The 22,589-nt window shown below is 34.2% G+C and overlaps 1 protein-coding gene across 3 annotated transcripts in view; it reads right to left on the bottom strand.

The window, feature by feature from the left end:
- Positions 1-9,631: 9,631 nt before the first annotated feature.
- The window catches only part of Cdh7 (cadherin 7), a 184,266-nt gene continuing 171,308 nt past the window's right edge, over positions 9,632-22,589 (bottom strand). For all 3 annotated transcript variants that reach the window (XM_048443885.3, XM_048443887.3, XM_048443884.3), the window contains exon 12: positions 9,632-11,899. In XM_048443885.3, the coding sequence (XP_048299842.2) occupies positions 11,406-11,899 (494 nt within the window). In that variant the 3' untranslated portion in view covers positions 9,632-11,405. The remainder of the gene's footprint in view (positions 11,900-22,589) is intronic.

Below are 22,589 nucleotides of genomic sequence, written 5' to 3'. Positions count from 1 at the left end.
CAGAAAGTTTAGGCAGGTGACAAACTAGGAAATTTCTAAGAAGAGGAAAGTCAGAGAAATAGTCATCAGTCAGATGCACAAGAAGCAAGATGAGAATTCCTAACTAAGAAAAGGTACCAAGACATGTGGCTAATCATAGACAAGAATTATGGGTTAATTTAAAGTGTAGAAGCTAGTTAATAATATCCCTGACCTAATAGGTCAAACAATAATTAATATTAACCTTCAGGTATTTCAGTGGGACTAAATGACTGTAAAACTGGGCAGGGCATGAACTTCCATCTATACTTATCCTTCTGATAATAATAGTTTAAGTTCTCAAGAATTTCTTTATACCAGATTCATGATAATTTGTCTTATGCACTTGGTGATTTTTTGTTGTTGTTGTTTATTCAGTCAAGCTTAAAATAATACTTGGAGCAGAAATATAACCATCCTTATCTGACTTTGGTATCTCTTTACCTCCTGGTAGGTGTTCTGGCTCCTTACGAAGTTTCAGCCAGGTTGGTAGCTGCTCTCAGTGCACCCAGACACCTATAGGTCTTGTCTGTTGACAGTACAACTTACTACACTCACCCCTCCCAATTTACTTTCTTATTGTTACTTTGTTTTTGATTATTTGCTTGTTTGTTATAATTTTTCTTTCTTTTACAAATCTTTTGAAGCAAGGACTGAAATTATATGAATCTGAGTAAGTACAGCTCTTCTGCTACCACACTGTCAACAGACAACAGAAAAGAGAACAGCAATAATGTTGTAGCTGCTTGCATCAAAATTGTTCAATTTTCTCATTACTTTGAAACAAAATTTAACATAATTTTTATGGTAAGTTATTTTAGTAGAAAAATAAAATAAAATTGAATAGTCTTTGAAAGAACTGAAGCTTGATAAAATTTCAAGGCATATTTTTAAAATAAGTTTCAAGTCTTTTCTCATCTACCCAATCTAGAATGCCTTTCCTTCAATGTTAGTGTTGTTTCAAGTAAAGATGAACACAATAACTATAGATTATTTTTCATTTTGTATCTCCATCATTTACTTCCTGTGCTTGCTGAGATAAATTGCAATAATTCTACATTTCTGAGATTTCTCCATTAAAAGAGAGATGCCTGTTCTTCAGAAATAGTTTGTGAATCGGTTGCTCCTACTTGTAAGAAAAGGATTCCACAAAATTCATGAGGATTTTTCTGGAACTTAAAATTGCATTTATATAGAAAAATTTATTATGATGATTTCATACAAAATCAGTTGCTTAGAGAGAAACATCACAGTATAATAACAATAATACCTATTGTACCAATTTGTGAGGCAGAATAAATTTTAGTGAGAATGATAACAGAAAATACAGTAATCAAAAATTGGGAAAATATTTACTTCTACACCATTTTATTTTCTGTCAATTTTTCATTATTTTTCTCTTTGCTGTTGTGAGATAGGATCTTGTAATCTAGTTTGGCTGCAAAATTGCAGTTTTCCTACCTCAATATCACCAGTATTAGGATTACATGTGCATGCCAACACATTTAATAGATTTTTCATTATTTTTCTTAATACAGAGATACACACTTAACAAAACAAAACAAAACAAAACAAAACACACAGACAAAACTTTACAACAATCTTAACTCCTATGGTACTCCCACATTTTTTCTATACCTGATTCATTTTTTCACTGTACACTTTATATTCATCTCTTCATCACTATGGTTTAGGAGTTGTACATTGGTTCTTTCATCTGTGTTTAAAATGTTCTATTGTTATTTTACTACAAGGTAGTACTTATCCTGACAAGAAAAAATATTGGTAGCTCTGCCACAAATTGAATCTGAAACCCTAGCTTTGTATTAGTCTCTCTTGCAACAGTAAATGCAACTGGATTTTTTGAATTAGGTCTATATTCAATAGATTTAGTACTTCTGTATTCTATCACATGCTTTTAGATTAGAGACTCTCAATAAAGCAAGATAATCTATAGAAGGGTACTCAATTATTCTTAAGGTACACTAGAATAACATTAATACTCAATTAAAGCCCCAATGGAAGATATCTTATAATATTTTTCCTATTTTCCTAAACTTATATAAGTATGCAATTTTAAAACATTTGAATCTATATGTGTACATGTGTGTATTTTTGGCTAAATGACTGACTTTTCAAGAATCTGAATTTTTTTTCTCTTCTGGATACCACATACTAACTGAGTTCTGAGCATACTTGTTCCAAGAATCTCTAACATTTGGGCATATTTTTCCCTATAATAATAATGAAATAATCCAATAGTCTTAATCTCCCACACAGTTATTACATGAGTGAGGAAAATATGTTATTTCCTTGTTACATAGCAGTCTTTTATAAATGACTAAATAAACTGAGGTCTAATGCTTAAAAATGCTCTAATAGATTTTGAGTTTGTTTTATATTAATTACACCAATTATTTGTTTCCAAATTCAGAATATTAGTCTGAATTTAGTATACAACACAAATATAATCAATTATTTATAATATTTTTATATTATTTCATAAAATCTTAATATTTCACAGTGCTTTATCCTTTTAAAATAGTTTAAATTAATCTTATGAGAATCTCAAATAAATAATATTCATGATAACGCTGCATAAATAATGATGACATGAAAGTATAAAGACTCAACCTTGTGCCTATGACTCAGATATGTGTGCTTAGATTTCATTCCTGAAATAAGTTTATTGACACTGAATGTCTGATATTAAAAAAGAAAAGTCTGATAACATATCACAAAATTTAATTCATATTCCAGATATTGAGTGAAAATGAGATTATAAATACAGAGAAAATAAACATGACAATGTACATGATTCATCTATACTTTCTTCATTTAGCCACCAATTCTCCCAATATAAACTGTATTTTTAAATGTATACTAAATTTGGCAAAAGGCATATTTTACAACCCTATTCTTTTAACATTGTACTAATTTGTTTTCAGTCACATCAGACATACTTCTGAATATTTCCAATCTCATACATGTATACATACTCAGATAAGTGTTTTTTTCAGGTAAATTCTACACATGTAGAAGTCACCATTGCAATTTTGAGACTATTGTGCACACTGATTTTTGCCGGATGATTTTATGGGGAATTTTCTTTTTCAAATTGTTTTGCAATCACAGCATTAGATTTCTCTCATGTTCTTAAAATATTATCACATTTCTTTGCAAAATAAAATATTTAAATTCATAATTCAAAGGCTGTAAAACTTTTTGTATTCTGTATTATATTCAAGGCACTGAAGCTAGAGTATTAGTCTTGGTCAATTAATTTTATTTGCCACAATGACTGTATTGACTTTCTCTGACAAAGTTTTACACATCACTTAATATATGCACAGTATATATTCTGAATACTTAAGACTACCTACTTACAATTAAAATAAATTTCACACTACCAGAAAGTAGATAAATCCATGTATAAATTATTACGCCTTGGACAGTTCAATCAGACAGAAACCCAACAGAGAAATAAGAGAATTAATAGAGGTAATGAATGAAATGGACTTAACAGATATCTATAGAACATTCCACCCAAATAGGAAAGAATATATCTTCTTCTCTGCAGCTCATGGTGCCTTCTCGAAAATTGACCACATACTCGGTAACAAAGCAAACTTCCACAGATACACAAAAATATTAGTAACCACCTGTGTCTTGTCGGATCACCATGTAATAAAGTTAGAATTCAACAACAATTCTTACCCCAGAAAGCCTACAATATTATGGAAGCTGAACAGTCAACTACTAAATCACCCCTGGGTCAAGGAAGAAATAAAGAAAGAAAATAAAGTTGTCCTTGAATTTAATGAAAATAAAGACACAACATACTCAAAACTATGGGACACAATGAAAGCCGTGCTAAGAGGAAAGTTCATAGCACTAAGTGCCCAATTAAAGAAAATGGAGAAAGCACACATTGGAGAATTAACAGCACACCTGAAAGCTCTAGAAAAAAAAGAAGCAGACTCACGCAGGAGGAGTAGAAGTCTGAAAATAATCAAACTGAGGGCTGAAATCAACAAAATAGAAACACAGAAAACAATCCAAAGAATCAACGAAACAAAGAGATGGTTCTTGGAGAAAATCAACAAGATTGATAAACCCCTAGCCAAACTAATCAAACGACACAGAGAGAAAACTCAAATTAGTAAGATGAGAAATGAAAAGGGGGACATAACCACAGACACAGAAGAAATTCAGAGAATCATTAGATCTTACTAAGAAAGCTTATATGCCACAAAGTTGGAAAATGTACAAGAAATGGACATGATTTTAGATAAGCAGCATTTTCCAAAGTTAAATCAAGACCAGGTGAACAATCTAAATAGACCTGTTAGTCGTGAAGAATTAGAAGCTGTTATCAAAAACCTCCTCACCAAAAGAAAAAAAAAGCCAAGGACAAGATGGTTTCAATGCAGAATTCTACCAGAACTTCCAAAAAGAGCTAATACCTATACTCCTTAATGTAATTCACAATATAGAAACAGAAGAGTCATTGCCATTTTTTTTTATGTAGCTACAGTCACCCTGTTACCAAAACCACATAAAGACACAACCAAGAAAGAGAATTATAGGCCAATCTCACTCATGAAAATCGATGCAAAAATTCTTAACAAAATATTGTCAAATCGAATTCAAGAACACATTAGAAAAGTTATCCATTGTGATCAAGTAGGCTTCATCCAAGAGATGCAGGGATGGTTCAACATACGCAAATCCATCAATGTAATCCATCATATAAATAAACTGAAAGAAAAAACATATAATCATTTCATTAGATGCTGAAAAAGCATTTGACAAAATTCAACACCCCTTTATGATAAAGGTATTGAAGAGTCTGGGGATACAAGGATCATACCTAAATATAATAAAAGCTATTTACAGCAAGCTGACAGCTAACATCAAACTGAATGGAGAGAAACCCAAAGCCATCACACTAAAATCAGGAACACGACAAGGTGGTCCACTCTCTCCATACCTCTTCAATATAGTGCTTGAAGTGCTAGCAATAGCAATTAGACAACATAAGGGGATCAAGGTGATTCAAATTGGAAAGGAAGAAGTTAAACTTTCATTATTTGCAAATGATACGAGACCGTACATAAGCGACCCCAAAAGCTCTACCAAAGAATTCCTACAGCTAATAAATACCTTTAGTAATGTGGTAGGGTACAAGATCAACTCCAAAAAATCAGTTGCCCTCCTATACATAACGAATAAAGAAGCAGGGAGGAAAATCAGAGAAACTTCACCTTTCACGATAGCCACAAATAGCATAAAATATCTTGGGTTAACTCTAATCAAGGAAGTGAAAGAACTATTTGACAAGAACTTTAAGTCTTTGAAGAAAGAAATTGAAGAGCATACCAGAAAATGGAAAGATCTCCCTTGATCTTGGATTGGGAGGATCAACATAGTAAAAATGGCAATTCTACCAAAAGCAATCTATAGATTCAATGCAATCCCCGTCAAAAATCCCATCAAACTTCTTCATAGACCTTGAGAGAACAATAATCAACTTTATATAGAAAAACAAAAAACCCAGGATAGCCAAAACAATCTTATGTAATAAAGGAACTTCTGGAGGTATAACCATCCCTGACTTCAAACTCTATTACAGAGCAACAGTATTGAAAACAGCTTGGTATTGGCATAAGAACAGAGAAGTCGACCTATGGAATCGAATAGAAGACCCGAATATTAAACTACAAACCTATGAATACCTGATTTTCGAAAAGGGAGCTAAAGGTATACAATGGAAGAAGGAAAGCATCTTTAACAAATGGTGCTGGCATAACTGGATGTCAATCTGTATAAGAATGAATGTAGATCCATATCTATCACCATGCACAAAACTCAAGTTCAAATGGATTAAAGACCTCAACATTAATCTGACCACTTTGAACCTGACAGAAGAGAAAGTGGGAAGTAGTCTACAAGACATAGGCACAGAAGACCACTTCCTAGGTAGACCCCCAGTAGCACAGACAATAAGAGAATCAATGAATAAATGGGACCTCCTGAAACTGAGAAACTTCTGTAAAGCAAAGGACACTGTCAGTAAGACAAAAAGGCTACCTTCCGAGTAGGAGAAGATCTTCACCACCCCCCATCATACAAAGGTCTGATCTCCAAAATATACAAAGAACTCAAGAAACTAGACACTAAAACTCTAATTAACCCAATTAAAAAATGGGGTACTGAACTGTGCAGAGAATTCTCAAAAGAAGAATTTCGAATGGCCAAAAGACACTTAAGGTCATGCTCAACCTCCTTAGCGATCAGGGACATGCAAATCAAAACAACTAAGAGATACCATCTTACACCTGTCAGAATAGCTAAACTCAAAATCACTAATGATAGCCTATGCTGGAGAGGATGTGGAGTGAGGAGAACACTCATTCATTGTTGGTTGGAATGCAAACTTGTGTAGCCACTGTGGAAATCAGTGTGGCGATTTCTCAGGAAACTGGAAATCAACCTCCTTCAGGACCCTGCAATTCCACTCTTGGAATATTCCCAAGAGGTGCGCTATAATACCACAAAAGCACTTGTTCAACTTTGTTCATAGCAGCACTATTTGTAATAGCCAGAACCTGGAAACGACCTAGGTGCCCCTCAATAGAAGAATGGTTTAAAAAAATGTGGAATATATACACATTTGAGGACTACTCAGCGGTAAGAAACAATGACATCTTGAATTTTGCATGCAAGTGGGTGGAAATAGAAAACGATTTACTGAGTGAGGGAACCCAGACACAAAAAGAGGAATATGGTATGTACTCACTTATAAGTGGATTCTAGCCATAATTTAAGGTCTTTGAGCCTATAATTCGTGAGCCTAAAGAAGCTAAATAAGAAGGTGAACCTGAAGAAAATCATATAGTCATCCTCCTGGATATTGGAAGTAGACAAGATTGCCAGGCAACCTTGGGTGCACGGCAGGGGGGTGGGGGGAGGTGGGAGGTCTGGAAGGAAGGGGAGATGGTTAGAGAGAAGGGAAAAGGGGAGGATTGGGGAAAGCTTGGGGGAATGGATTGGGGGGGAGGGAGGAAGGATGGACATGGGAGCAGGGAAGTATATATCTCAACTAAGGGAGCCATTTTAAGGTTTGCAAAAGACTTGATTCTAGAGGGCTTCTCAGGTCCAAGGACAGATTCCCAGATTGTTCCCTGGACAGCAGAGGAGAGAGGACCTGAACTGGTCTTGGCCAATAACCATACTGACGAATATTTTGCATATCACCATAGAACCTTCATTTGGCGATGGATGGAGACTGAGACAGAGACCCACATTGGAGCACTGGACTGAGCACCCAAGGACCAAATGAGGAGCAGAAGGAGGGATAACATGAACAAGGAAGTCAAGACCACTGATATAAGGGGACTGACTTAATGGGAGCTCACCAAGACGAGCTGGACTGGGACTGAACGAGCATGTGATCAAACCGGATTCTCTGAATGTGGCTGACAAGGGGACTATCTGAGAAGCCATTGATAATGGCACTGGGACTTGTTCCTTCTGCATGTACTGGCTTTTTGGGATCCTAGTCTATTTGGATGCTCAGCTTCCTAGACCTGGAGGGAGGGGGGAGGAACTTGAATTTCACACAGGGCTGGAAACCCTGACTGCTCTTAGGACTGGAGAGGGAGGAGGAGAGGGAGTGGGGGGAGTGGGAGGGTATTGGGAGGAGGGGCAGAAGTGGAAATTTTTATAAATTAATAAAAAAAAGAAAAAAAGAAAAAAATTATTACCCCTTTTACTTGCCTTCATCTATCTTTGCCATGAAAGAGTTAAGATGAAGATTTAATCAACTATAATTAAATTAACTATCAATAAACTTGTAAATGGTGATTAAATAAACCAATTAAGACAATTGTAACAGTGTGTAAGCCAACAGATGCCAGGTTAAATTTGAAATGTCATGATTATTATTTTTCCAAGTGATTAGAGAATTTGAAAATGCTAAAACTGAATTGTTTCCCTTATACCATTTACTTACCAGCTTATTTTCAGCTTCTTCCAAGTTAACATTTGAATAGTAATGATAACACTTTGTTGGTGCTTCCATTTCCATTTGTGAGTCATTTTACAGATGTTGTTCATTGCAACTCTCCTGTTGATGAGGAACAATTGTATGTGCCTGTTCTTCCCCAAGTCAAGTATAAATGGAGTTTGTTGAGAGTTAATGTGCTTGAGAATGTTTATGGAAGGTAAACCTATTAGCTGACTATCATTATATAATCCTGTATATCCCGATATTCTGGACCCAGCCTCTCCTGCAGTCTGTCCCAGAGTGCAAAGGAATAACAAAGGAATAGGGAGACAGGTCCACTGAGAAAAATATTGGTACACTGATCTATACTTCTCAACATTTTTTTTTTATTTCATTCATGATTTTTATTGCTGACAAAAGTGTATTTTCCAGGGTATGGTACATATTTTTATTATGCTTTAAAATTATCCAAAATTTTGCTTTACCAAAAGATTACTTGGCACATGGTGAACTTTTTTTTGTAAAAATGTACACTATTTCAATATTTAAGAAAGTGATTATCATGATTAAGTATTTTACACTTTTAGTCCACACTTACTTCCATGGTTACATCTGTGTTTACTTATGTAAGTCAGTACATCTTTTATAATCTTTATTTGATATTATCTTTATTCATAATATAACTATGAGTTCTAGCTTTAAGAAATTGTCAGGGATTTAGAAATCAACTTGGTCACATAAAACTTTTATCCGGTTGACCGGAGATTGAGAAAAATGGATTGTGATTAAGATGAGGCAACGCTATGCTATACGATAGGACCCTGCCCCCAAAATAAAAAGTAAACCAACAGATCAAATGCACATCAAAATCATATCAATGTAAGTGAATTTGGAGAATAAAACACATGTTGGCTCTTAAGCTACTTCTGACTGTTTAAAGTACAATGACATTTAACCACTAAATACTAAATATGTATCTAAATAAACTTTAGAAAGTTTCTTAATTCATGTAATAATTCCTCTCCAATAAACTGGTGCAATCTCTTACCTGTGAAATACTATGCCAAATATAGCATTAGATATATCTTTTAGAAAATAAAAGATAACTAAAAATATAATTACAAATTTACCTCTTTGCTGTTAAGTTTGGAGTGTCATAAAAATTCTACAGATGATAAGAACTTTTGTCCATCTTCAAAAATTTCAAAACTATCACAGAAACAAATCAATATTGTGATATATGCAAACTATTTTAAACCATTATATAAAGTAGAACCATTATTCTTTCCTCAATCTGGCACTAGCAATAGATTAACAGAATTTAAGGATAAAATCCTTCCACTTTTCAAGGTGAAAAAAATTTGCATTACAATGATAATTTCCCATTGTAAAAAGCAACTATTTTGTAATATGTGTGAAAATAAGAAGCTTTGACATCATTATCCCCTGCAATAACTATTTCATTTTGTTTTCTCAGCACTTTGCAAATTCAGCATCTATATGATTCCAATACCACAATCTAATTTCATTGAACTATGTAAGTATAAAATTTGTTTTAATTTTATAAATGTTTATATATGTATAAAAGTTATGAACAGGACATTTTACTCTGTGATAAAATTTTATTCAAATAGCAAGAAGTGTAGTAGCTTTCTAGTCATAGGACAGCATCTAAACAACTTATTCAACTAAAGGTCTGTTTGGATACAATCAAATTTATTGAATTACTGATAATATGAAGTTGAAGGCCTCTTTCACATACTACATTTCTAATGATGGACTGCAAGTTACAGCATCCTACATAACTTTTCCTCACTTAATCAACATAATATTTCAGTTCTAAATTCTGCTTATCAGAAGGATGATTTTTAGAATGCAATTCATATACAGTGTTCAACTGTAGGTTTTCTCACAACACAAAATGAATTAATTTTGAAAGAAGAAAGTAAGGAAAAAAACTCATTATTACTTGATTATATGCACAATAAACTAGTATTAATTTAGGAAAAATAAGTAGAAATACTATTATTTTTAAAAGTCACCTAATTCTAATACATATACTTCATATGATTACTTGAAATTTCTACCCTCCCTTTGGCACATCTAAACCATAAATTACACAATGGGTTGAAGATCTATAGTGTCATACATTTTTAAATATATTCAAAATCTCAATCTCAATATTTTAGTCAAGTGTTACAACAAAAAAAAGCTGGGAAACAGATCTTTGAAAAGTTTTTGGAGCATATAGAATCATGATTTTGGAAAATAATTCCTGCAACAAAGAAAATCTCAACTCTCTCAAAAGGCTTCCTGAAATACAAATATTTTATTCTCCCAGTTTTGTATATTCCAATGACTCAGAAGAAAAATTTGTACATCCTTGGAGCAATGTTTTTCTTTGAGATTTGAGTGGCAATGAGAATCAATTGTTGTGCAGTTATTTCTCCATTTCCATGCTTCATTTCCTTCCTGTGCTGATGAATTTAATCTCATGAAACAGTAAGATGAACCTGAACAGATTGGAGGTTAGCACTCATAAATAAACACAACACTATGTGTCAAGTTAAAAATATATTCTCCTGTACAAATCAGAAGAGAAAATAAAAATTAAAGAACAGATAGCAACTATTGTTTAAAATCATACCTACATGAGCAATTCAAATCCACTTGAAAATTCAAGAATTATTTATCTTTCCCTTGTTGGGAGCACTTCTTATAATTTATTGGCAAGCAGTGATTTGTGTTGCCTTAAATAAAATTCTGTTGGCTTTTATTGAGGATTTCACTTAGGAAAGTTATTATGAGGATTTTAACATTGCTAAATGAAATAAAATATTTCTGCTCACAAACAACATTAAAATTCTTTTGAACTCTATCATATAATAAGTCTAAAAGCTTCAGTAGGAATAAAATTCTCCAAAGTTTTGATGAGCAAGAAGTTGGAGTATTTTTTGATGGCACACCATGCTCTATTCTTTTGAGAGAGTACCATAAATGTATGTGCAGGGCAGCATTGGTTTACTGATAACACAGGACATAGCTGGCAAGACAGGTGCCTTTGCAAGTATGAGAGTTGCTATCTATTCACAAAACATTGAATAATTCTTTTTATCAAATAATAATAATAATAAATAACTTCAAATTCCCAGAGTTTGTGATCAGTGAAATCCTTTTGATAATCTAGTGAAGGGTTCACCAAGTCAGAAACCTTAGTTGATAAAATTGAAGACATATTTACAACTTCTTTTGTCCAACAAGTGAATGTTCTTGCTTCCTATATGTAATACTTCGACCTTTTCTTTCCCTTTTAAACTTATTTCTTTATTTTTCTGCTGCCTTTTTGTTCAGTACATTTCAAATTTACTGTCCAAGGCTATGAGTACAAATTCTCTTGGCCATTTCCATACATATCAGCCAGTCGTTTAAAGCGAGGCCCCCAGTCACTTAGGTAGTCATAATTCTGATCAGAGTTTGAGCTGACAGAATCTAAAGAACTGAGAGATTCAGCAATCGAGCCATTTCCTTCAAATGCATAGGTCTGCAGAGAGTCATACGGAGGAGCTCCTGGATCCACGTCAGCTTCTTTCAGTCTTTCCCAAATAAATTCCCGAAAAATGACATTATCTGGAATGCTTTTTAAATTCGGTTGACTCAAAAACTGAATTTCAGGAGTCACATCTCTGCGGGTTTTGGTGTCTCGTATGACGTTGAGGTTTCTCAGCGCCGCCATGTCAAAGGCTTCAGTATCTTCTTCTCCCCCACCTTCATCATCATATCTGACGATGTTTTCTCTAATATCCCTTTCTTCGTCAAAAATGAGAGACTCTTTTTTCCGTCTTCTCATAGTGACGATGAGAAGGATCAGCACTGAAATGTGAGAAGGCAGAGAGAAAATGTCAGCAAGTGGAGGACCATCCCCCAGTAGGGAAATGGGCTGGCAGCCCTGTTTCACAGGAATTCAATCTACAGATGTGCTAAAACTGCAAACAGTTGCTGCAAAACGGAGTGCTTTTAGACATTAATTTTTTTTCCAAACCTGTTCACTACTGATGTCTTGGTTTAACCTCCAAAACATTTGATAGAACAAATTAAAGGGCTAATTCAGAATAAATATAATGTCTTCAAGGCCATGCCACACAAAGGGAGATTTGAACTTCTTAATTTTTGTTAAGGAAAACAGTCATTTATAAATCTTTTGTGTCTAGTTTAGCATGTGAAATGCCAGATGGTAATGGATTACAGAATATGATCAGGTTCTTTGAAGAAATGCCTGGTCCTTGTCATGAAATTCAGATATTTAATGAAATCATACATGCCATGCCATGTAGAAAGGTTTAAAGCTTCTGTAGTAAAGTATGTTCTACTTTCAAGTGTTAAATACTGAACCTGGACTCTGTATTACAACTAAAGACAAAAATGCAGATGTGAGGCTTTCAGCAATGAACAAAGATTTAAGAAAACAGTTTAACATCCCTGACTTTCTTCCTACATAAAAATACAAGCAAATGTTGAAATATAGAGTTTCTCTGAAAAGAAAAAGAGAGCAATAAAATAGCCTTTAGTATAAGACAGTATAAATGCATTCTCCATTGTTAATACAAGCAAATTGATGGAGACCTCACTAACTACATTGACCCCAAGACTGAGAACAGGTTACCTCTCATGGCTTCCAGACTTGAACTAAAATGGGGTAAAAGAACTAGTTTCGCTTTTTGTTATTCATAGATATACATACACACATACATGCATATATGTGTATATACATATATACATACATACATACATATATATATATTTGTATCACAAAAGTGTAAACAGTCCTTTTTAATAAAAAATATTTATTTTTATTTTGTGGGTGTGGATATTTTTCCTGCATGCATTCCTATATACCTTGTATGTGCCTGTTTTCTGTGAAGACTAGATGAGGGCATTAGATTCCCTGGAATTGGAGTTACAGAATGCATTGAATGACCATGTGAGTGCTAGAAATCAAAGCCATGTTCTTTGTAAGTCATCCAGTACTTTTAACTACTGATCCATTTCTCCAGCCCCCACCCCCAAAAAAGGTGAAGTGCTTTTATTTCTCTGCTGAAACCCAAAATGTTTTTAGTAATTTTTACTGATTTGGCTTGAATTTTTGGAAGTTATAGAAGGCTGAAAATTAACACATCACTATATTATTGTTTGAGAATTATTATTTTCAACCTATTTTAAAGTGTAAGTGGAGGGATAGGAAGGAAGACGGGGGAGAGAGAGAGCAAGATACAGAGAAGGAGAAAGAGAGAGAGAGAGAGAGAGAGAGAGAGAGAGAGAGAGAGAGAGAGAGAGAGAGAGAGAATGGACATGAGCAAGCAACAGTGCACATGTGAAAGTCAGAGGACGGTGTCAGGTGTTGATCCTCACTATTTCCTTTTTTCCTTTTTTGAGATATATTTCATTTATTTACACCTGTATAATAAAGATTAATTAGCCCACAAACATGTGGGCACTTTCTTTTCTCTGCATTCCACATCACTATAAGAGTGCTGGAATTACAGACATGCTCTAACATGCTTGGAATTCATATTCAAGTCCTCACATTGTGCAGAAGCATGTTACCCTCTGAGCTAGTTTTCTAGCACTCAGCATATTTTTTAAAGCTGCTTAATGGGCAAGAGAGTGTAGCACAAGACTAGAAGACTTATTTAGCATATGTCTGAGGTTTAACATTACAAAACATAAAAACAAATAAGGGGCTTAAACTAATAATAAAGTATCTTTGTTTTTAAGAATGTCTGAAGGGAAATAGAAGAGATTTCATGAGTGGACTGAGAGCTGGTGAGGATGAGAACATGAGGAGTCAGGCTGAGTAGACAGGAGAGAGGAAGTGAAGCGAGGGAGTAGTGCAATGTGAAAAACAAAAGCTTGAAGAACTGAGTGAAAAAGAGTAGGAGCTGTGTAAAAAGACAAGCCTGGAAGCTTGTCAACAATACAACTGTGAGAGATAGACAGGTGAAATGTATAATCTCACTGACCAGCGTTCTATCCAAGAAAATAAGACCCCATTTTCAGTGACTGACAGTGGCTCAAAAATTAGAAGTACTTGAGGAATACAATCTCATGTAACCCTCAGGCATCCACATAAGTAAGCACACATACAAACACATTCAAATACACTACATATGCACAGATGCACACCCCAAATTAAAGAAAGTACCACTCATAGGTGACAATTCACAGCCAGTACTATGAGTGCAGAGATCTAAGACCTGAAGGGAGATCCTACTTCTTCAAGTTTCTAAGAAAATATCATCAGCTGTTCTCTAATGTGAAAACTTACATCCACATAAAAATATAGTTCACATGACACATGATCAAAGTTTATTTTACAACTGATGGAGACAATTTCAAAAATTCACATCTGAGCAGAAGAAAAGAAATAAGTTGATTGTAGGGAGTCCAAACCCAAAGAATATATCTGCACCACTCTAAGGGAAAAATGTAAGAGAGAGTGTAAATATTATAAGAGGAAGGTGTCCAAAACACCTGTTAATAGAGTGTGCTCCTTATAAACAACAGATAATATGCACCACTGGACTGTTTGCAATATGACCATCTAAATATTACAAGTATAAAGACAAATGCAGTTGATATGACATGAGAAGTTCTATATGCTTCCACGTCAGATGAAGAACTATAGACAGCAGTGATTACTGTGAGAGGGAGAATCAGTCACCTCCAAGGAGAAGCTCACACATAGGTTACCAAATTCCAAGAGGTCACCTCTGAACATATGCACGTGTGAGTAAAGCCGAAGGGACTCAGTAGGTCTATATGCATATGTGTATATGCATATGACAATAATAAAAATAATATAAATTTAGAGAGAAGAGGCAGAGGTTGGAGGGAAGAAAGAAAGATTGAGATTTCTTGTCAGAAACTTTCAAAAATAAAACTATTATAAAAGAAACCTAATTACTTGAAATTTATAGATCATCTCCACTTTAGTAGTTTATGATGATTTCCTCAGAATGAAATCAAGGACAGCAACAACGAAAAACCTAGTGAGAATTCTTACAGAGAAAACGAAAGTATAACATACCTATTAGAAAGCTAAGTATGAGAAAGAAGAGTATGATGATAGGTGAGGAAGAGACAGCAGGAGGACATAACAAACTGAGTTCAAATGACAATAAGAATTTCCACGAATACATGAACTTAAGTGAGCAAAAGTTAAAAAAGCAAGTGCTAGGGAACAGTTAGATTTTCTTTATATTTAAATCAGTACCTAAGTAAACAAAATATTTCAAATTTATCAGTCTTTTATAAAATTGATATCATATTTTATACAAAAGAATCATATTCCTGCATTTGCTAAAAAGTACTTGTTATAACATGTTAAAATGCATTTCATTTCACTATTAAACCTGCTTTTGTCACTCAAGTTTTCCATAGATATGAAACTCTATATCAGCTAGTTTGGATAAGTTTCAGGTAAGATATGAATATGGAGTCTTTCAGTCTTGCTTGAAGATAAGAAAAAATACTACTTCTATTGGGAGGTTGTATGATTTAACATTTCAATGACTATGGAGAGAATTAATTTTTAGTTAGGTGAGCACATTTAAAAATCAAATTTAACTTTTATATAAAACACATGTTAACTGCTCTTCTATTACTTTGAAGATAGTCAGCAAAGATATACATACTCATATCTATAAATACATTTAGATATGTATATATGTGTGTATGTGTATATTAACACACACACACAAACACACATATACACACAAATATAATCTTAAATACCACACCATTCCATGTTATAGGGAACTTATTTAAATGAAATAAAGAAATTTAGAAATCAAACTTTGATACTTATCAACAGAAGAAACTTTATTTTCCAGATGTAGACATTGTGTAAACAGATCCCGATGGAGAAGGCTTCATGGAGAAGCTGGAGTAGCTGAGAATTGGGACAAGGAAGATATGTGGCATAGCACAGGTTCCTTGACCAGAGGATCACAGTGATCATTAGAATAAAATGTGGTAGAGGGAGAGCACATCAGTTAGGAGCACCTAGTTTTCATTTCCAGAACCCACATGGTGACTCAGAACTTCCTGCTACTCCAGTTCTAGTGCATCCAACACTATCTGTTAATATCCAGGGATACTTACCTGTATGTATGATGTGTACATACATGCATGCAGGCATAACATTTATACACATTAAAAAATTTAAACAGTCCTTTTCAAAATCAAAACTCAAAAAGTTATACACTGTGAGTTGGTTCCTAGTAATATAAATCATATTATGACAACTCTATGAGAAAATCGATTATTTCATTCCAGAATATTGAGGTGCTATTAAAAGGGAAGTAACCTGAGAATTGAATTGGTGATAAGACAGCATTTATTAGATGCTTTTCTCTGTCTTGTATGGACAAACATTTCCTTAGTAGATAGAAAAGTTATCTAAATTTTAGCTTGTACTTTTATTGTGTTTTACTTATACAACAAATGTTGATTTAACTTTTATGATTATTAAATATTTAATATGCAATATTATAAATTATATTAAATGAAAACTTGTATATATATTATAAAAATATAACTGTCTTAGCATTTATTTTACTTTGTTTTTCAAAAAAAGCTACTTGAAATTTGTTATTATTTATGTTGTATATATCAGTAACTCACAGTAAATTTATTTTTAGTGCCTAGTCTAAACATAAATTTCAGAAATTATATAAAAATCTTGATTTTATTAGCCCTAAATTATTATTTATTAAATTTTCATTTTCAAGTTGAATATTGACAATATAAACAGTTACTATTATTATAAATATTTATGGAACTCAAACATTTATATTTGACCAAATGAAAAACACTAACTTAAAAATCAATACATGAATTAAACAATTTCTTAGAAAAATGCTAGATATTGATGTACAAATTATGTTTTTAATATTTTTGTTTCATTTATCATTTCTTCTTTGTTTCTTTTCTATTAACATATAACACTAAAATGTGTGGCATTATGTCTGTGAGATATTAATTAAATATTAATAATTTATATGACCAGAATTTTATGTCTTAAACCAAAAAAATGGAGACGTTATCAGAAGAAAGATTTCTCATGCTCAAAATTTAGTAGAGTTAACATAGGAAACATGGCCGTCTTACCAAAAGCAATCTATACATTGAACTCAATCCTCACCAAATTCCAGAACAATTCTTTAGAGACTTTGAAAACTTCATATATAAAAAGAAAAATGTCAGCATAATAAATTCAATTTTGTACAAGAAAATTATTTTCATAGGTATCACCATCCCTAATTTCAAGCTCTACTATAGTACTATAGTAATAAAATGTGCCTGGAATAGGTGTAAAAACACAGACAAGTCGACCAACAGAATTGATTCAAAGTCATAGACTAAGACCCAAGGAACCAAAGCCCCAAATCCACACAACTTTGGACACTTAATTTTTAATAAAATTGTACAATGGAAAAAAAATCATCTTTAACAAATGGTGCTGGTATAGCTAATGCTGGCATGTAGAAGAATGAAACAGATCTATATCTGTTATACTGCATAAAACTCCAAAATATGGATCACAAAACTTCAAGTGGATCAAATATGTCAACATAAAACCAGATACACTGGCCCTGATAGAAGTGAAAGTGCAGAATTTCCATGAAAGCACTGGGACAGTAGACTATTTCTTGAACAGAGCACCAATTGCAAAGGCAATAAGCCTGATGATTAATAAATCGAAACTTCTGGAACTGAAAAAGTTTTCATAAGGCAAAGGACATTGTCAATAGGACAAAACCACAGCCAGGAGAATGGGAAAAAATCTTCATTAACCTTAAATCTGACAGAGAGCAGAACTCCAAAACATGTAAAGAACTTATGAAACTAGACATCAACAAATCGAATAATTCAATTAAAAACTGGGTTTAGCTCTAAAGAGAAAATTCTCAACAGAGAAATCTCAAATGATCAAAAAACACTTAAAAAATGTGTAACGCCCTTTGCCATCAAGAAAATGCAAATCAAAAAAATGACTGTGAAATTCCAACTTACACAAGTGACAGCTCATGCTGACAAGGATCTGGGACAAAAGGAGCAATCCTCCATTGCTTGTGGAAGTGAAAATATTTACAAGCAATTTTGAAATCAACATGTTACTTTCTTGGAAAATTGGGAAGCAATCTACCTCAAGGCCTAGCTAAACCACTCTTGCGCATGTACTCAAAGGCGTAAAACCATGCCAAAAGAACATTTACTCATCTATGTTCACAGCAATTTTATTTGCAATGGTCTGAAACTGAAACAAATCTAGATATTCCTCAACTGAAGAAAGAATAAAGAAAGTGTGGTATGTTTACGCAATGGAATATTACTCATCTGTTAAAAATGCATTCATGGTATTTGCAGGTAAATGGACAGAACAGGAAAAAATCATCCCACGTGAGGTAATTCAGATCCTAAAAGAAAAACATTATATATGCTAACTTATAAGTAGATATTAGTTATAAAGATAAAAATACCCAAGCCACACTTCACAAACCAAGAAGGATTAGGTAACAGACAGGGCTCAAAGGAGTAATAGGTCTCACTGGGAAGTGAAAATAGAATATATTTCATGGGTGGACTAGGGTGTGTGTGGAAAGGAATAGGAAGAATTTGGTGGGTGGGTAGAGGTTGAGAGAACTAGAAGAGACAACTGGAAAAGGAGGTCGTTTCTGGGTGATGTAGAAACCTTTTGCAGTGGAAACTCTTAGGAATCTACAAGGGTGATCTCAGCTAAGACTCATAGCAATAGGGGATATAGGACCTGAACCAGCAATCTTCTTTAACCAGGCAAGACCTCCAATGCAAGAATTAAGACACCAACCTGGCCAGGTGGTGGTGGCACATGCCTTTATTCCCAGCACTTGGGAGGCAGAGGCAGGTGGATCTCTGTGAGTTCAAGTCCAGCCTGATCTACAAGAGCTAGTTCCAGGACAGACTCCAAAGCCACAGAGATACCCTGTCTTGAAAAACAAACAAACAAAAGAATAATATAACTATTAAGCAAAAATAATTACAGATTCTATTTCGATCAACCTTATTATAATGATTAGAACTATCACCAAAATATAGTTAATGAATCTGATATTAAAGCTTGTGTCATCTGATTGAAAAACAAGGAATAATAGATACTAGGGTTTTTCTGAAGAGTGTTAAAAATAAAGCAAAGTTTATAAAATATAAAAATAGTTAAGTGGTATTTATGGATTCATTAAAACCCATTTTGTCTTCTATGTGGTTTTGATATACTTAATAATATACTAGATAAAATAAAAGAGGGTATGAATGAAGCTGAGACACATAAGGAAAAGAAGAGGGAAAGGGGAGTGAGAAGGGAGATTTCATTAGTCTCAAGGAACATTTATGCTTTAGCAAATTACACATACATATAGGTTACATATGGTACCTGATAGTTAAATAAATAGTTGACAGAAAAGTTTAAAGACTGTTAAAAACATGAGTGGTTATTGTGATATTGAGGACAGTAATAATGAAGTTTCTTTATGATTATTCACAATGGTGAGAACATGTTCCTAGAATGGAAACATAAATCTAGGGCATAATGTCTTTTGTGAACATGAAAAGAACTATGAGGTGTATTTCAAAAAAGCAATTATTATTTTAAAAATAATGGAAACAGGTTTTCCTCAGCACTTCCTCAGGGATAATGAAGGATCACACAGCTTGGTACCTTATGATGATAACCTAAGAAAGAATATGTCTTGCTTTGAGGAAACATTTTGGATATCTTTAAACATACTCATTCCTTCTACTTTTTTTTAGTAAGATACATATAACAATTTTCTTTACAATTAAATTCTGAGAAGATCACAGGGATACTGCAGAAAATCAGAAAAATAATGTCATCTTAAATAAGACCTAAGGCAAGTTCTCAAGAACAACTAGAAGACAATGTTTTCAGTATCTATCTATGGGCTGTAGAATTAATATGCACATAGTCCCAGGAACAAAGGGACTACAATTTAACTTACACTTTTAAACTCATTTGACATATCCATTAAAAGGAAGTAATTACAAGTGATATAGTCCAAGTGAGCCATTGAGACAAGTATAAAACAAGTAAAATACTTTGAACTGATGACAAGGCACCTGACATACCTTGAAATGTATCCTTTATTTATTGATGACCCAGTCCTGTTTTTTTCCAGCACACACACACACACACACACACACACACACACACACACACACACACACAGACACACACAGACACACACACACATAGATATTAAAATGACCCTAAAATGTCTTCTTAATATTGAACCTTAGGAGAAATAATATTTCATAAAATATGAAGATCTGTTTGTTGTTCTTCCCTTAAATTCTTTTACTTCTGTTTGTTGCTTTTCTCAGTTTGATAAGTTAGTTTTTGTTAGTTTTGTTTAGTTATAGTTACATTATAATTATTCTTTAAATGCCTGTTTGTTTTCTAATGAGAGACATAAAGGAAGTAAATCAAGATGTGAAGGGAGGTTGAGAAGAACTGGGAGGAGTAGAAGTGAGGGAAACTATAGCCAAGACATACTTTGTGAGAAAAAAAAATTTCAATGAGTTTCAATAAGTTTTCAAAATTTAAGAGCAGAAAGATGGACCTTTGAGATAATCCAGTGTAGCACCATGGGAATAAGTTAATGAAGTAGAGAACTGTTAAAGTAAGAATGAGGCTGATAGGTAGGCCCTGTGGGTCTGGGCATGAGTCTAGGCAGGAAACAGAGATGTCTGAGGGTTAAGGCATGAGTCTGGGACCTCTGAGGGAGTAGGCTTGAGTCAGGACCTCTGTGGGTCTGGGCATTGGTCTTGGACATCAAAGGGAGTAGACAGGAACTAGAAATATCTGCAGGTCAGGGCAAGAGTCTGAGACCTCCAAGAGAGTAGGCCTGAGCCAGGTCCTCTGCGGTTCTAAGCACATATGAGTCTGATACCTCTGAGGGAGTAGATCTGAGTCAGAGACCTTTGAGGGACCAACACCAAGCCAGGGATCTTTGCAGGAGCAGATCCAGATGAGGCACATTACAGAATCAGGTCTGAGCCAACAACTTAGGCTACACCAGGCCTGAGACAGCAAACTTCAAGGGAGTAGAGCGAAGCCTGGGATGACTGAGTAACCAACAGGGTAACTAGAACCATGGCACCGACTGTACCACAAGGTATGACCATATGAACATTGGATTTACTGGCACCTAGAAGATTAATTATCAGAATCACAGGCAGCCCAAACCACACCAATTAGAGGAAAAGATGAGTAGAAAACACCAAAACGAGCAACACAACACCAGTAAAATCTAGAGACCCTACAACTGCAAGACTTGTACAACCAAATATAGATGAAGTAGAATAGAATGACCTAAAAAATAACTTCAGGAGAATGTTCTAAACTCTTAAAGAGGAAATGAGAAATTTCCTCAAAAAAAAATAGAGGAAAAAAATGAAGCTATCAGTAAGTTCCTTAAAGAAAAAAAGCAAGAAAAAGCAATCAAGCATATGAAAGAAACTATTCAAGACTTGAAAACTGAAATGGAGACAATAAAGAAAACACAAGCTGAGGTAATTATAGAAACAGAAATCATGATCAGAGAAAATGATCAGAAACTGCAAATGCAAGCATTAAATGGAGTATACCATATACATTAAACATCCTGAATTAACACAAGAACTAGAAACTCACCTCATGAAACAGTTAATGTTTATGCTTTTATTGTGGTAGCTACTAGGCTTGAGATATTCAGGGATATTTTCAGCAGCATCTTTCTACTTCATGTTGGAAGTTACATTTTGAGGAACATATTTTCAAGACTACTTAGATGAAGCTGTTTCCTCCCTTATGCTGCTTCTGATAGGTTTCTGAGTCTAATCTGTATTTGCCTTTTGACTTCATGCCTAATCTTTTGCTTCTTGACTTCCCTAATCTTTTGTTTGTTCTAAGAAAAGGGGCATGTCCTATAGTCAGATTGATAACTACCTTAAATGTCATCATAGAGTTAGAACCTTCATCCAGCAACTGATGGAAACAGAAGCAGAGATCCACAGTGGAGCTTCCAAAGTCCAGATAAAGAGTGGGAGGAGTGAGAATATGTACAAACAGATTAAGACCATGATGGGGACACCCACAGAAACAGTTTACCTGAGCTCGTGGAAGCCCACCAACTCCAGCTGGACAGGGAATAAAACTTCATAGGTTCAAACTAGTCCCTCTGAATGTGGGTGACAGTTGTATAACAGGGGGAGATTGAGCAGCCACTGACAGTGGCACCAGGATTTATTCCTACTGCTTGCACTGTCTTTCTGAAATCCTTTCTTTTTGGATGGATTGGTTTAGATATAGTAGTGTCAGCCTTGATCCCTCCTCAAAGCAATGTTATGCTCTTTGAGTAATGGGTGGGGTGGAGTGGGGAATGGGAAGAGGGGATGGAGTGGGAACTGGGATGGTATGTAAAATGAAAAAAGATAGTTTTCTTTAAAAAAAATTAAATAAGAG

This window comes from Myodes glareolus, chromosome 5 (genome assembly GCF_982192425.1).
Source record: "Myodes glareolus chromosome 5, mMyoGla1.1, whole genome shotgun sequence".
In the NCBI taxonomy this organism is placed as follows: Eukaryota; Metazoa; Chordata; class Mammalia; order Rodentia; family Cricetidae; genus Myodes; species Myodes glareolus.
The sequence above is the reverse complement of the archived record's forward strand: the minus strand, read 5'-3'. Positions and strand labels throughout refer to the sequence as shown.